The sequence below is a fragment of the Stegostoma tigrinum genome, chromosome 34, assembly GCF_030684315.1.
Source record: "Stegostoma tigrinum isolate sSteTig4 chromosome 34, sSteTig4.hap1, whole genome shotgun sequence".
NCBI classification, from domain to species: domain Eukaryota; kingdom Metazoa; phylum Chordata; class Chondrichthyes; order Orectolobiformes; family Stegostomatidae; genus Stegostoma; species Stegostoma tigrinum.
In genome coordinates, this window is record NC_081387.1 from 12,677,613 (window position 1) to 12,694,095 (window position 16,483).

The 16,483-nt window shown below is 46.4% G+C and overlaps 1 protein-coding gene across 1 annotated transcript; it reads right to left on the minus strand.

The window, feature by feature from the left end:
• Positions 1 to 15,907, minus strand: LOC125446361 (zinc-binding protein A33-like). Its single transcript, XM_048519871.1, has 6 exons — positions 15,372 to 15,907; positions 12,621 to 12,716; positions 12,271 to 12,504; positions 6,032 to 6,054; positions 5,809 to 5,918; positions 1 to 662 (listed from the first exon to the last, which is right to left on the minus strand). The coding sequence occupies exons 1-6, from the start codon at positions 15,780 to 15,782 to the stop codon at positions 67 to 69; spliced, it is 1,470 nt and encodes a 489-aa protein (XP_048375828.1). The 5' UTR covers positions 15,783 to 15,907; the 3' UTR covers positions 1 to 66.
• Between the last annotated feature and the right edge of the window lie 576 nt (positions 15,908 to 16,483).

A 16,483-nucleotide genomic window follows, 5' to 3' on the forward strand; every position in this document is an offset into this window, starting at 1 on the left:
CAGGCTCCAACTCAACATTGGCTATGCCATCAAATGCCAGAACTGAAGCAAGGCAGTGCACTCTGCTCAAGGGTCCACTGAGCTGGAGCTTGGAGTCTGGCTAGGTGATGTCAGACAGTGGGGGCTAACCCCGCAGACTTTCATTAGCGCCGAATTCTTCCCCCCGTCGGTCAAACAGGGGCAGAAGTACGGGTAGACTTTCTCGGTGAAAGTTTCGGTGAAAGTGTGGAGGTGGGACATGCTGTCTGCACTGTAAAAGGAGACTTGCCCCCCCTCGTAGTCCAGGTACACTCCAATCCTCCTGGGGCTCGGAATGATGCTCAGGCGGGTGGGCGGCGAGGTGAAGGCTGTGTATCCGTCCCCACCGCGGAGGCTCAATCTCCAGTAGCCGTCCTCGGGCATCCGCCTGATCCGCCCCTTCCTGTTGCAGGACTTTTTAGCCACACCCAGGTCCCACTCGGTCTTGCCGGCCACCTCCACCTCCCAGTAGTGCCTCCCCGATGTGAATCCCTCGGACCCCAGCACACAGGCGCACCGGTCGAACCTCTGCGGCAGGTCCACAACGTCTCGCCGCCGGTCCCCCATCCTCACACCGGACAGGTCCTCGGATAGGACCAGCCAGGGGTTGGCGGTTTTTGGGTTCAAGGTCAGAGAGGCTGGTACTGAGCAGGGGATGAATGAACAAAAAGAACAAACAACGTGGAAAGAGACGGCAGTGATTGAATGAATTCACCAAACACCCACACGTGGTGAAACTGGCTCCCTTCCATGTGCACAGCCCTTTGAAACAAATCCAGACCTTGTGTGGCATGGGTTCTGGTGGCAATTAAGGTTTGCCATTATCTGCTCGCCCATGATTCCCCTAGGTCTGAGTGCAATTAAGGGTCAATGATACTGCTGTGGACTGGGGTCATAAGGCAGTCAGGCCAGGTAAGGGCACACCAGGCCAGGTAAGGACAACATCTCCTGACGTTTCAGAGGGTCATTTGGACTTCAAAGTTTTTGAGTCATTTGGACTCGAAACATTAACTCTGTTGAGTTTCTCCAGCATTTTCATGTCTTCATTTCAGATCTGCAGCATCCACAATACCTTTGACATTACTTAGCTGGGGAGGGTTACCAGAATGTTGCTGGGACAAGTGGGTTTGGGTTACAAGGAGAGGCTGGATAGGCTGGGACTTTTTGCAATGGAGGTTGAGGGGTGACTTTATAAAGGTTTATAAAATCATGATTGGTTTGGATAAGGTGTCTTTACCCTAGAGGTGAGGATTTGAAGACCAAAGGGTATATTTTTAAAATGAGAGGAGAAAGATTCAAGAAAGACATGAGGGACAAGTTATTTTGTACAGGGGGTGGTCCGTGTGTTGAATGAACTTCCAGAGGAAGTGATGGATGTGAGTACAATTACAATGTTGAACAGACACTTGGATAAATACGTGAATGGGAAAGGTTGAGGGATATGGGCCAAGAGCAGGCAGGTGGGACTAGTTTAGTTTGGGATTAGTTCAGCATGGACTGGTTGGACTGAAAGGTCTGTTTCCATGTTTAATGACTCTATGACTATACAACAATGGATATCCTTCCCCTTTAGGGATTGAAAGACCTCCTTCCCTTGACAACAGCGGTTCACCATCATTGATTTTCTTTCCTATAATTCATCAGTTAAAAGGTAGGATTTAAACACATGTTCCCCAGCATGTTAGCCTGGGTCTCTAGGTTATTGGGTCATTGTCACTACTACTACATTACCACCCGCCTTGCTAAGACAACTCTGTTATTATCAGGTAGGACCTGAGGTCCTAGGGTGGGGAGTGAACCCAGAGAGAAGAGTGGGGAGAGAAGGAGGTTTCAGGCATTTTCATCATCATGGTACTAATGTAGAAGGAAGGATAGAGCGACGTCTTTTGGGAAGAGGGATGGGTGTTAATGTGCCCACTATATACTCAAAGAAACTTCACCCATCCCCTGAATGAGACACCAACTGGGCTCTTCCCCATTCGATCTTTAACAAATATCTTGCCCACTCGCTCCAGCCCACACCAGAATCATTTTGACGTGGACAGCATATCAACTAGCTCCATTGAGCCTTGGTCACTCATTGGCCAACAATGGGTGTGCTGCTGATATCATGGAGAGTTTCACCTCAGAGGGGTGGATGGATGGGGGTTGCTAAGATATCCATCACCAAGTCACACGTCGGCCTTTCGATTCCACAAGTTTTTGTCGTAATAATATCCAAGGACAAATTCATCCAATGCCCTGTGTCACCTCTGTCAATAATGCTCATAGATATTCGCCTCAGATCACCAATTTGAGTCAGCTTGGTTTAAATAAAAATGTAACCAGATTCGTCAAGCCTAATGTAGTCCTTTTGTTTTAATATTTTCTACATTGTACGATCATTGGAGATTGCCCAGAGGAAATCAGTTCTCCGCCTTTACCCAATTCAATCCCTTTGACAAGTAATGGTACAGCACTATGTCTTCCTTTATAGATCAATCAAGAATGATAGGTTACGGGTTTAGGGTAAGGGATGGCAAATAAAAAGCAGAAACAGGGAGAAATTACTTCTCTCAAAGGGTCACCAATCTGTGGATTTCACACTGCGCCAAGATTGCGGTGGATGCTGGGATGTTGGGAAAATTTAAGGAGGAGATCGACAGATTTTTAATTCATAATGGGTTAACGGGTTATGGAGAGTGGAGAGGGAAGTGGAGTTGAGGTCACGATGAGATCACCCACGATTGTATTAAGTGGTAGTGGGACTGAATTACCTACTCCTGCTCCTGGTTCTTAATAACTTTAAGGTGCTCAATGAACTCCTCTTCCAGCATCCTAAACCAAGATAGGAGACAACTTGGACTGTATAGGATCAATCTTTTGAATTTATGCATTGTCTTCTATGAGGCCTGATTTAGACTGCGTACAAATGAACTTGTCACTTTCACCATATCCAGTACAAGTTGAGATTTAAGAGTCAATCTTTCCTCTTTGTATTCAAGTTCCTTTGCATAAAGACTGGCATTGCATTTGCCCTTTTTGATAACAGAGTCATAGATATGTACAGTGTGGAAACAGACCCTTTGGTCCAACTTGTCCATGCCGACCAGATATCCTAAATTAATCTCACGCAATTTGCCAGTATTTGGCCCATATCCTTCATATCCACAGAGGAGAATGTAAATAGCATCCCAAAAATGTTGGGGACCTGTGACGATACTGTGGTTTTAAGAGATGTGTTTTCTCCTGGTTTCTTTTAGAAACAGAGACATGGCGGGGGGTGGGGGGTGGGGAAGGAAACATGTGGCAAGCAGTCTATAAGATAAACAACTTGTGAAGCCCTGGGTGTTTTTTTTAAAAAGTTGGAACAATAGAAGCAGCCTGAGTGGGTGTGACCAAACTCCTACAGAATCAGGGATTTTAGGTTTAGCTCTCAGCAGTTGCTGTTAGGGTCTTGATTGAAGTGAAAACTATTTTTTCCCTCTCGATTACAGCTAAAAGCTGGGGATTGTTTCCTCCTACAGGAGTTGCACGTGAGACAATTTGTTTTCTAAATTTGCCTTTTGCTAAGGGTATGCTTATGGGATGTTACCATATTGGAACGGCTAATCAGTAATAGTTATTGTTTCTATTATTAAGTTTTCCAATAGAGTTGAATTATTCTGATTCCTTCTTCCTTTTGTTGCGTTTTAATTGTAGTGGATGAATGAAGTGTGTTTTGCTTTAAATCCAGTAGTTTAACTAATCAGATTGCATCTGGAATGCAATGCCTTACATTTACCTTCAAAATAGGAAAAGGTTAGGACCTAAATTATCTTCTGAATAGGTTGAGAGGGTTTGGTCTGGTCCAGAACAGGAACACAGGTTTAGTGAGAGAGAAACTGAAGATCGGTATTAGTAGGGAGATGGTGCTGGAGAAACTGATGGGATTGAAGGCCAATAAATCAACGCCTAATAATTTCTATCCCAGAGTGCTCAAAAAAGTGTCCTGAGAAATAATAGATGCATTGAGGATCATCTTTCAAGATTCTGTAAATTCTTAACAGTTCCTGTGAATTGGAGAGTAGCTAATGTAACTTCACTATTTTGAGAAAGTAGATTAAAAACAGGGAGTTGTAGACTGGTTAGAGTCGTAGAATCCCAACAGAGCAGAAAGAGGCCATTCAGCCCATTGAATCCACACTGATTCCCCCAAAGAACATCCCACCCAGACTCTTATCCTATCTCCGTAACCCCACATTTACCACGGCTAATCCATTACAGGACAATTTCCCCATGGTCAATGTACCCAGCCTGCACATCTTTGGACTGTGGGAAGAAAGTGAAGCACCTGGAGGAAACCCATGCAGACACAGGGAGAGAATGCAAACTCCACACAGACAGCTGCCCGAGGGTGGAATCAAACCTGGATCCCTGGTATCATGAGGAGTCAGTGTTAACTACTGAGCCACCTTGCCAATCCCATTAGCCTGTTATTGTCAACAGGAAATGTGCTTCAGTCCATAGTGAAAAATATAACAGGAAACAGTGGGAAACAATGATGTCATTGGGCAGAGTCAGCATGGATTTTCATGTTTGACAAATCAATTGAATGTAACTAGTAGAGTCGTCCTGGGGATCCACTGGGTATGGTTCAGGAGACGTTCACTAATGACCCAGGTAAGAGATCAGCATGCAAGTGAAAATGCACAGGCTTGAGGATGGTGTGTTGACATGGATAGAGCCGGCAGGCAGAAAACAACGAGTCCGGGTAAACAGGTCTTTTTCTGAATGTCAGCCCGCGTCCAGCGTCCCCTGTAATGTTCTCACCAAGCAGATTTCCGACTCCCTTGTATAGCAGTGACTCCAAAAACCGGGAATCAATACCGTGATCAGCTGCTGATTGCTGTACGCGGGGGAATAGGAGCAGCTGTGCAGGCACCAATCCTGGTGAAGGAAACGCAGGCATCAGTGCCTGGAGCCTAGCTATTGACAACAAATATGAGGGATTTAGGTGAGGGAATTGAATGTAATACTGCATACAATTCTGGTCACCCTTCTCTCAGAAGGATGTTGCTAAACTTGAGAAGGTGCAGAAAATGTTTATACGGACGTTGCCGGAACTGGAGGGTTAGAGTTATGTAGAGAGGCTGAGTAGGCTGGGATTTTTTTCCCTGGAGCATTGGAGGCTGAGGAGTGGCCTCATAAAAGTTTATAAAATCATGAGGGGAATGGATGGGGTGAATAGTCAAGGTCTTTTCCTCAGGGTAGGGGGGAGTCAAAAACTAGAGGGTGTCGGTTTGAGGTGAGAGGGGAAAGATTTAAAAGGGAGCTAAGGGGTAACTTTTTCACACAGAGGGTGGTGTGTGAATGGAACGAGCTGGCAAAGGAAGTGGTGTAGGCTGGTACAATTACAACATTTAACAGACATCTGGATGGGTACATGAATAAGAAGGGTTCAGAGGGATATGGACCAAATGCTGGCAAATGGGACTAAGATTGAGATATTTGGCTGGTGCAGATGAGCTGGACCAAAGGGTCTGTTTTTGTGCTGTACGACACGAAGTTGGCTTCGGGGGGATCAAGCCGTGAGGAGGTTAGAGAGGTGCATCAGTGTGACTTTAATGAAATCAAGAAATGCAAGAGGTAGATTAAATGTGAGATGAACCATTCAATCATGGCTAATGGCAAGTGGCAAGAATGGGAGAGGCGCTCAAGTTATGTTTGACATTCCTCTTGTTTTATTTTCCATCCTTTGTTCCCCCCCACCTCCGTTCTTTGAAATTGCTGCCCCACTGACTGGGATTGAGAACTTCGAAAGCGCTTTACCTGGGTTGATCCTGTCCAGCATTTCTCTCCAGGCAAAATACTGCAAGGGGCCTTTGAATAATCCCAGAGGGAGATCCGTGTCTACCAAAGCCATCGAATTGTCACTAAATCTGCAAATTAAATGTTTAATCATTGAGAAATGTACTTTTTTTTTCCCTTTTGTCTTTTAAAGACTAATGCGAGTTTGTTAAGAAGTTTTTTTGTAAATAAGAGAAAGTCATACTTGGCATTCCAGGAGCCTTCCTCCTGAAAGGAACAAAAATGCAAGTCAACTTTTGTCAAACATATCAAAAACTGAATAATATGATGCGGGACGGCATCCAGAACTTCACCAGTTTGAAACAGATCTTAGGATTATAGGAATACCTATAGCGCAGGTAGAGGCCATTTGGTCCATCAAGTCTGCATCCACCCTCCAAACAGCATCCCACCCGGACAAAGAACCCCCGCCACCCCCACATTTTCCCATTTCCCCATGGCTAAACCACCCAGCCTGCATGTTCCTGGACTCCGTGCGCAATTTCCAATGGGCAATCCGCCTCACCTGCACATCTTTGGGCTGTGGGAGGAAACCGGAGCACCCAGAGGAAACCCACGCAGACATGGGAAGAATGTATAAATTCCACACAGTTACCCAAGGGTGGAATCGAACCTGGATCCCTGGCACTGTGGGGCTGCCGTGCGAAAGTAGTGTCATGTTGGACTTGAAATGTTTACTCTATTTCTCCCTTCCCTGATGCTTCTAGTTCTGCTGAGTTTCTCCAGCACTTTCTGCTTCTATTTCTGGTCTCTAGCATCTGCAGTACTTTGCTTTTGTGAAACAGTTCGGACTCTGAGCTGACTCAGACTCTGACTCACGGCCAAGTGTCAAGCCACAGAATGAGTAGGGGATAGGAAGAACTGCAGATGCTGGAGTCAGAGACAACACAGTGTGGAGCTGGAGGAGCACAGCAGGCCAGGCAGCATCAGTCGAGCAAGAAAGTCGATGTTTTGGATCAGGACCCTTCTTCAGGATAGATGATGGGTCCCGAACTGAAACGTCGACTTTGATGCTCCTCTGGTGCTGCCTGACCTGCGTTCCTCCAGCTCCACACTGTACCAACACAGAATGAGTATCCTTTGCATAGGAGTTTCCACATCAGAATATGTTCCATTTTCACGTTGTTTTTCATACATTTCGGAAGATGTGCACTCTAAAGAGATGTGACCTTGGTTAAATCCCTCACCATCAACATCCTGACTAGACACTCATCTGAATAGCCATATACACACTGTTGGCTACAAGAGCAAGCTAGAAGTTAGGAATCCTGTGGCAAGTAGCTCATTCCTGACTCCCCAGAGCCTGTCCACCATCTACAAGGCATAAATCAGGAGGGTGATGGAATAGTCTCCACTTGCCTCGAAGAGTGCAGCTCCAACAACACTGAAGAAGTTTGATATCATCGATAAAACTTTGATTGGCATCACATCCACAAGCATCCAATTCCTCCACCACCAAAGCTCAGTAGCAGCAGCATGTACTATCTACAAAATGCGATGTTGAAATTCCCGAAAGATTCTCAGTCCTGTTTTTGGACAGTGTATTTGCATAGGATTACACAGATTAAATCATGTGGTGAGGCAATAGCCTAGTGTTACTACCACTGGACTGTTAATCCAGAGACCCAGGTAATGTTCTGGTGACGCAGTATAGAATCCCACCATGACAGATGGTGGAATTTGAATTCAACAAATATCCGGAATTAAGAGCCCAGCGATGACCATGAGCCTATTGTCAATTGTTAGAAAAATGCATCCGGTTCACTACTGTCCTTTAGGAAAGGAAACTACCATCTTTATCTGGTCTGGCCTACATGTGACTCCAAGCCCACAGTAATGTGGTTGACCTGAACTGACCTCTGGGCACTTAGGGATGGGCAATAAATGTTGCCTAGTCAAAGGCGCCCTCATCCCGTGAATTCATAAAAGGAAAAAAAAAATTCAGCTCTATCGTAAGCCTTACCTCAGTTGTTGGTAAAGTGTTGGAAAAGGTTATAAGGGATAGGATTTATAATCATCTAGAAAAGAATAAATTGATTAGGGATAGTCAGCACGGTTTTGTGAAGGGAAGGTCGTGCCTCACAAACCTTATTGAGTTCTTTGAGAAGGTGACCAAACAGATAGATGAGAGTAAACCGGTTGATGTGGTGTATATGGATTTCAGCAAGGCGTTCGATAAGGTTCCCCATAACAGACTATTGTACAAAATGTGGAGGAATGGAATTGTGGGAGATATAGCAGTTTGGATCGGAAATTGGCTTGCTGAAAGAAGACAGAGGGTGGTAGGTGATGGGAAATGTTCATCCTGGAGTCCAGTTACTAGTGGTGTACCGCAAGGGTCGGTGTTGGGTCCACTGCTGTTTGTCATTTTTATAAATGACCTGGATGAGGGCGTAGAAGGATGGGTTAGTAAATTTGCAGACGACACTAAGGTCGGGGGAGTTGTGGATAGTGACGAAGGATGTGGTAGGTTGCAGAGAGACATAGATAAGCTGCAGAGCTGGGCTGAGAGGTGGCAAATGGAGTTTAATGCAGACAAGTGTGAGGTGATGCACTTTGGTAGGAGTAACCAGAAGGCAAAGTACAGGGCTAATGGTAAGATTCTTAGTAGTGTAGATGAGCAGAGAGATCTCAGTGTCCATGTACACAGATCCTTGAAAGTTGCCACCCAGGTTGACAGGGCTGTTAAGAACATAGAACATAGAACATAGAACATAGAACAGTACAGCACAGAACAGGCCCTTCAGCCCACAATGTTGTGCCGACCATTGATCCTCATGTATGCACCCTCAAATTTCTGTGACCATATACATGTCCAGCAGTCTCTTAAATGACCCCAATGACCTTGCTTCCACAACTGCTGCTGGCAACGCATTCCATGCTCTCACAACTCTCTGCGTAAAGAACCTGCCTCTGACATCCCCTCTATACTTTCCACCAACCAGCTTAAAACTATGACCCCTCGTGCTAGCCATTTCTGCCCTGGGAAATAGTCTCTGGCTATCAACTCTATCTATGCCTCTCATTATCTTGTATACCTCAATTAGGTCCCCTCTCCTCCTCCTTTTCTCCAATGAAAAGAGACCGAGCTCAGTCAACCTCTCTTCATAAGATAAGCCCTCCAGTCCTGGCAGCATCCTGGTAAACCTCCTCTGAACCCTCTCCAAAGCATCCACATCTTTCCTATAATAGGGCGCCCAGAACTGGACGCAGTATTCCAAGTGCGGTCTAACCAAAGTTTTATAGAGCTGCAACAAGATCTCACGACTCTTAAACTCAATCCCCCTGTTAATGAAAGCCAAAACACCATATGCTTTCTTAACAACCCTGTCCACTTGGGTGGCCATTTTAAGGGATCTATGTATCTGCACACCAAGATCCCTCTGTTCCTCCACGCTGCCAAGAATCCTATCCTTAATCCTGTACTCAGCTTTCAAATTCGACCTTCCAAAATGCATCACCTCGCATTTATCCAGGTTGAACTCCATCTGCCACCTCTCAGCCCATCTCTGCATCCTGTCAATGTCCCGCTGCAGCCTACAACAGCCCTCTACACTGTCAACGACACCTCCGACCTTTGTGTCGTCTGCAAACTTGCTGACCCATCCTTCAATTCCCTCGTCCAAGTCATTAATAAAAACTACAAACAGTAGAGGCCCAAGGACAGAGCCCTGTGGAACTCCACTCACCACTGACTTCCAGGCAGAATATTTTCCTTCTACTACCACTCGCTGTCTTCTGTTGGCCAGCCAATTCTGTATCCAAGCAGCTAAGTTCCCCTGTATCCCATTCCTCCTGACCTTCTGAATGAGCCTACCATGGGGAACCTTATCAAATGCCTTACTGAAGTCCATATACACCACATCCACAGCTCGACCCTCATCAACTTTTCTAGTCACATCCTCAAAAAACTCGATAAGGTTTGTAAGGCATGACCTACCCCTACCCCTAACTTTTATCAATAGAGGAATCGAGTTCCAGAACGAAGAGGTTAAGGTGAAGCTGTACAAAACTCTGGTGCGGCCGCACTTGGAGTATTGTGTACAGTTCTGGTCACCGCATTATAAGAAGGATGTGGAAGCTTTGGAAAGGGCGCAGAGGAGATTTACTAGAATGTTGCCTGGTATGGAGGGAAGGTCTTACGAGGAAAGGCTGAGGGACTCGAGGCTGTTTTCATTAGAGAGAAGAAGGTTGAGAGGTGACTTAATTGAAACATATAAAATAATCAGAGGGTTAGATAGGGTGGACAGGGAGAGCCTTTTTCCTAGGATGGTGACGGCAAGCACGAGGGGGCATAGCTTTAAATTGAGGGGTGAAAGATATAGGACAGATGTCAGAGGTAGTTTCTTTACTCGGAGTTGTAAGGGAATGGAACGCTTTGCCTGCAACGGTAGTAGATTCGCCAACTTTAGGTACATTTAAGTCGTCATTGGATAAGCATATGGACGTATGTGGAATAGTGCAGGTCAGATGGGCTTGAGATCGATATGACAGGTCAGCACAACATCGAGGGCCGAAGGGCCTGTACTGTGCTGTAAGGTTCTATGTTCTATGTTCTATGTAATCTGATTTATTGGTCCAGACTGGATTTCCATCCAATATCTAGAAATCTAGCATCATTTCCCTTCTTTGTATGCTTGACTTGTCTCCCCTTTACACCAACCTCAACACCCCTTCAAAAACCTTCCTTCATTTTAAAGACCTCTATGTCACATGCAGCCCTCCATCTTCGAGAGAGGATCTGCACAGTCTGTCAACTATTCATTGTAATACTTCTCTGCACCATCCGCAGAGTCTCTGTACTATTCTTAACATATGACAATGTGGATGGATGCAGCTCCAACAACACTCAGGAAGCTTGACACCATCAGGACAAAGCAATGCATTTGCTTGGCACCACATCCACCAACACCCACTCCCTCCCCCACTGATGCTCAGTAGCAGCAGTGTGTATCATCTACAAAGGTGCACTGCAGAAATTCCTCAAAGATCCTTATACAGCTCCTTCTAAATCCATGACCACTTCCATCTAGAGAGACAAGGGCAGCAGACACTGCTGCCTGCAAGTCTCCCTCCAAGCCACTGGCCATGCTGACTTGGAACTGTATCGCAGTTCCTGTGTTGCTGGGTCAAAATCCTGGATTTCCCTGCCTATCACCAAATGGATTGCACTGGTTCAAGAAGGAGGCTCATTCCTCCAATAAGTGTACATCGTTGTTTGAAATTATTTCTGGAACATTTCAAAGAAACTGAAGAGGTGAGCAGGAAATTGTCTCATTGATGGTGGTCCTGGGACAGATGCTTGACAAATGTTCCCGCAAAGAGACTAATTCTGGTGAATGTCAGTTGCCTTTGTGATGTCAGAGCTCATCACAAAGGAATTGGAATTCTCAGAACCATTCTATCTTACGATGGCAGGAATGGCCTGTGAGGACAAATTGAGGAGATGGGTCTACATTCTCTAGAGTTCAGAAAAATAAACGATGAACTATTAAAGTGTGCAAAATGGGATTGACAGGGTAGATGCAGAAAGGATGTTTCGCCCTCACCTTGTGGTGGGGCATGCAGAACCAGGGGCACTCTCTCAGAATAAGGGTCAGGCCATTTAGTACCGAGATGAGGAGAAATTTCTTCGCCCAGAGAGTGGTGAGCCTTTTCAATTCTCTGGCCCAGAAGATTACAGAGTCCCACTCATTGAGTCAGAGTCATAGAGCACAGAAACAGCCCCTTGGTCCAACCAGCCCATGCTGATAATGCCAAACTAAATCAGTTCCGCGTGTCTGCTCCCGGCCAATCTCCCTCCAAACCTTTCCTATTCATGCACATATCCAAATATCTTTTAAACATTGTAACTGTACCAGCATCCACCACTTCCTCAGGAAGTTCATTCAACACACGAACCACCTTCAGTGTAAAAAAAATGCCCCTGAAGTCTTTTTTAAATCTCTCTGCTCTCATTTTAAAAATATCTCTGCAAGTCTTGAAATCCCCCCTCACTGGGTAAAGGACACCTGTCATTAGTCCTATCTATACCTCTCATCATCTTATAAACCTCAGTAAGGTCACCTCTCAACCTCCTACGGTCTAGTAAGAAACGGCCCAGCCAAACTCAAACATTCCAGTCCTGGCAGCCACCTGGTAAATCTCTTGAGATTTCCAGTAACAAGGAATATGGAGATACTGCAGTTGAAGTAGAAAATGGACCATGATCTGATTGAATGGATGGCCTGAAGCTGGTTTGATGGGCTGAATGGCTCACTCCTGGTCCTAATTCCTGTGTTCCCAGCTGCATCTTTGCTTCGAACGATAGGGATACAGAATACTAACCCCCGACAGAGGGGGCTGCATTTACTCACCCCTTGAGGAGATTCTTGGCGTAACAAGGTGCCCGAAAGCAGAAGGAGATTACGCCCCGCACCTTACCTTGAGAAGGGTCAATACGTCTGGCCGATCGAGTCGCGCCTGAAACTGAGCCAGAACCCGCTCGGCGGAGTCCAGGGCATCTTGAATCTCCCGCAGGTTTCCTTGCATCACCTCCAGAATCCTCCCTTCCCACTCACGGAGATCTCCGTCGAGACGCTGCTCCAGCTCACCCAGGACCCGGTGCATCTTGGCGAACTCATATTTGATGTGGGCTTGCAGATTGCGTGACTGCTCCTGAGCCCATGGGAAGGTGGAACAGAGGCAGACAATAAATATTTTCAAAACGTGAAAAGTTGTGGGGGGAGCAAAATTGGGCTTTGGAAAAGAGAACAAACAAATCGACACCTCACCTTGACCTGGGAGATCTTCTGCTCCTGGTTGAATTTAGCCTTGAGCACCGCAGCCTTCCTTTTGGCGGCCAAGTCCAAAGATAATTTCAGCTGATCCTGCAAATGAGAGCAGAAATTCCTGGAGGGAATCCTTCCACCTTCTGAGAGAAAGGGGGCTAGGCCAGATGGTGGGAGGAAGTGCTTTCAAAGCGACTCCCATCTCTTTGCAAAACAGGGCAGACGTGGTCCCATTCAGCCTCATTATATGTCTGCGGCCTTCTTCCTCAATTTAGTTCACTTCTTGTGTGCCCCCAACCATTGCATCTGCCTCTGTCACGTGCCCAGACGCCAAAACCCCGAAGCGAGGAGAAACTTTTCACTTCTTATCTCCTCGGCTTCTTCGACCAATGCTGTCCCTCATATCTCTACCTGCCTTGGTTCTCAATCCTTTTACCAACTGGGACATATTTCTCCCTCTCTACTCAGCCCAGGCCCTTCATGATCTTGAACACTCTCCCCAGCAGTAATTCACCAAGGTTACCAAGTCTGGAGAGCCTGAGCTCGGAGAACTCCAGAAGCTGGAGTTAGAGTCAGTACAGTGTGGAGCTGGAGCAACATAACAGGTCAGGCAGCATCAGAGAAGCAGGGTGAGTCGACATTTTGGGTCGGGCCCCTTCATCAGATTGTAAGGAGAGGCTGGGACTGTTTTCCCTGGAGTCTAGGAGGCCAAGGCGTGACCTTAAAGTGGCTCAGCAAATCATGATGGACATAGGTACAGTGAATAGTCAAGGTCTTTTCGCCAGGGTCGGGGAGTCCAAAACTTGAGGGCAGAAGTTTAAGGTGGGAAGGAAAAGACTTATAAAAGACCTGAGGGACAAATCTTTCACACAGAGTTGCATATATGGAACGAGCTGCCAGAGGAAGTGGTAGAGGCTGGTTCATACATACACATCAGCACACAGAGCTAGGTTTGGGATGAAACTGGTTGGGAGTAAGAATGCTGTGCGTTTTTTTTAGGCGCCTGTCAGACCACAGCTAGAATGTCCGTTGAATCCCTACAGTTTGGAAGGAGGCCATTTTCCATGGCCAATCCACCCTAACCTGCACACCTTTGGACAGTGGGAGGTCACAGGGAGAGCAGAGAGTTCAGAGACAGCAATCTCAGGGTAGAATTGAATCCAGTGCCCCTAGTGCTATGAGGCAGCACTGTTAACCACTGAGCTACCATGCCTGCTTCTGTGAATACAGTGAAGACTTTTGGTCTCCTTATCAAAGAAAAGTTATAATGGCAGTGGAGGCAGTCCAGAGAATGTTCATTTGGTTGATCCTGGATCGGGGGTGGTGTGGGGGGAGTGTTTTTTTTCCTGTGACCAGCCAACTTGGAGTCAGTCCCTGCAGTTAAGAGTGTCTCTGAAGCCCCTGGTTTTACTATTTTTTTAAAAGCCTTCTAATCCCTACACAACTGCTATACAGCAGTGGTGCTTATGTTCCCCCACAGCTGTGCGTGTGCGTGTGTGCGTACGCAACTGCTGGGACTCAGTGAAGACACCATTGTGTAACTATGTTTTTTCAATACTTACACCACCAGGAAAACCACCCATTGCACCAGGGAACCAGTAGCAAGCAAAGCCGATTAAGAGCAATTTTTATGTGAATAATGTGAAGGGGGACGGTAGGGGTTAAATCAAAATAGAATTGGATGCCGGAAATAAAGCACTTCAAACCCCCCCCCTTCCCCCCACTGCAGGGCTCACCTCTCCCTAAAGGTGGGGGGGAATTTCTTGTGAGATTGAGTCATTTGGGGTCATTTAGAAGTTTGAAGAATCAGAGGCAACCTTATTGAAACATACATGATTCCTGGGGGATTTTCCAGAGTAAATGGGGTTGTTTCCCCTTGTGGGAGAGGCTAGGGCCAGAGGGCATCATCTCAGAATAAGTGGTTGCTCATTCAAGAGATGAGGAGGAATTTCCTCTCTCACAGGGTACGGAATCTAAGTGATTCTTTACCACTGAGAGCTGAAGAGGTTGAATTGCTAAGTGTATCCATGCCTTATTAGACAGACTTTCAATTAACAAGGGAGGTGAAGGTTACAGGGAACGGAAAGGAAAGTGGAGTTTAGGACTGTCAGATCAGCCATGATCTCATCGATAGGACGAACAGACTCGATGAGCTGAGTATAGGAGATAACAAGGTGTGGAGCTGGATGAACAGAGCAGGCCAAGCAGCATCTTAGGAGCAGGAAAGCTGACGTTTCGGGCCTAGATTTTTCTGAGGAAGGGTCTAGGCCCAAAATGTCAGCTTTCCTGCTCCTAAGATGCTGCTTGGCCTGCTGTGTTCATCCAGCTCCACACCTTGTTATCTTGGATTCTCCTGCATCTGCAGCTCCTATTATCCCTCGATGGGCTGAGCAGTCTATTTCTGCTCCTATTTGAGTGAAATAACTCTACAGAGGCTGGGAAATGGTCACCAAGTCACCCTTTACTTACACATGATCAGTCCTTCACCATAGCACTGTCTTATTCAGAGCAAGGTACTAGACTGTTAGTGTATCCCTGATACTCACCTTTAAATGTCAGCCCCAATCAGGAAACTCATATACTATGAGGTCCAGCTGGCTAACCTCCCTGCAATCTCTTACACTTAGGATCTTATGTTGTTCCTAAAATTGGAGAACTGAATGCAACACTCCAGTGGAGGCCGAGCAACTGTCCCACACCAGTTTAACGCCGTCTCCTCGCTCCGTTTCTCCCAACCCCTGTTCACAAACCTACCTTATAAATCTCGACAGCCTCATTGAGGGGGATGAAGGTGTGATATCTGTGCTCCCTCCCGTCCCGACAGATGCCGCAGATGAGTTTTTTGTCGGTTTCGCACAACAGCTTCAGTTCTTCCTGGTGCAGCTCGCAGTACAGTTTCTCGGTCTTCGGCCTCCGGTTCCTGTTCAGCTGCCTTGCTCTCCCGGCCAAGTTGGCAAGAGCCCGGTTGGACTTGAGGTTTATCCCTGAGAACACCTCCAGACACTCGGGGCAGAAGTTTGACTCCTGCACTTCCCAGCAGCCTGTAATGCAGGACCGGCAATAGCTGTGGCCACATTCCAGAGTCACTGGATCCACAAACAGTTCGAGGCAGACCGCACAAATTAACTCCTCTCTCCAGTTCTCAGCCCGCTGTCTGGGATCCATTCCTCCGTGACTGTGGCCTTGCTCTGAGATTACTTCCTTGTCTTCTTCCAGACAGGAGGGCGGGTAGGTCTGTGACTCATGGTCACAGGCAGGTGTGGGGGACGGGAGAGGTGTGTATGAACCAGCAGGCAGCCCGCGAGGTGTAATTTTGATCCATTTACTGACGCTAGAGCCAGCCCATTGACAGCATGGTAACAAGCAATCCGCAAGATCACTGAGACAGAACATTTCAGAGTACACACTTCACAGTTCAGAATTCACACTTTTTAAATTTCAAGACAGACGTTATTCGTAAAAAGTATTTTTATATACTTAGTCACAAACGCACGTCGTATCTGTGCCGTAGCATAACAAAGAAACAAGCAAACATTGGATTCTGACTCTATCCAAACAAACCAAAAGCATATCTTACCTGAACCAGATTGTATTTACAGTCATTTGAAGTACCAGAGGGTCAGGTAACCGAACGGACACCCATTTTAACTTCGGCTCTAAGGCATCCTCGCAGTTCAGAATATCCAGGCTCCACCTTTATCTACTGAGTTCATTACTGCCTACAACATCTTCCCTCACTGAACCTGCTGGGAAGAAATTTAAATTTGAATTTCCCAGCTGAAAGTAAAGGAAAGATGCTGACATCTAGAGTCGAAACTTTTTCTCGTTTCCTATATCTCGCTCTCTCCAAGGATGCTGACTGACTC

Coding starts and splice junctions, on each gene's coding strand:
- LOC125446361 (XM_048519871.1), bottom strand. CDS start 15,782: ATGGATCCCAGACAGCGGGCTGAGAACTGGAGAGAGGAGTTAATTTGT. Junction 12,717..15,371: donor AGGCTGTCGAGATTTATAAG/GTAGGTTTGTGA, acceptor TCTCATTTGCAG/GATCAGCTGAAATTATCTTT. Junction 6,055..12,270: donor ACGTATTGACCCTTCTCAAG/GTAAGGTGCGGG, acceptor TGTTCCTTTCAG/GAGGAAGGCTCCTGGAATGC.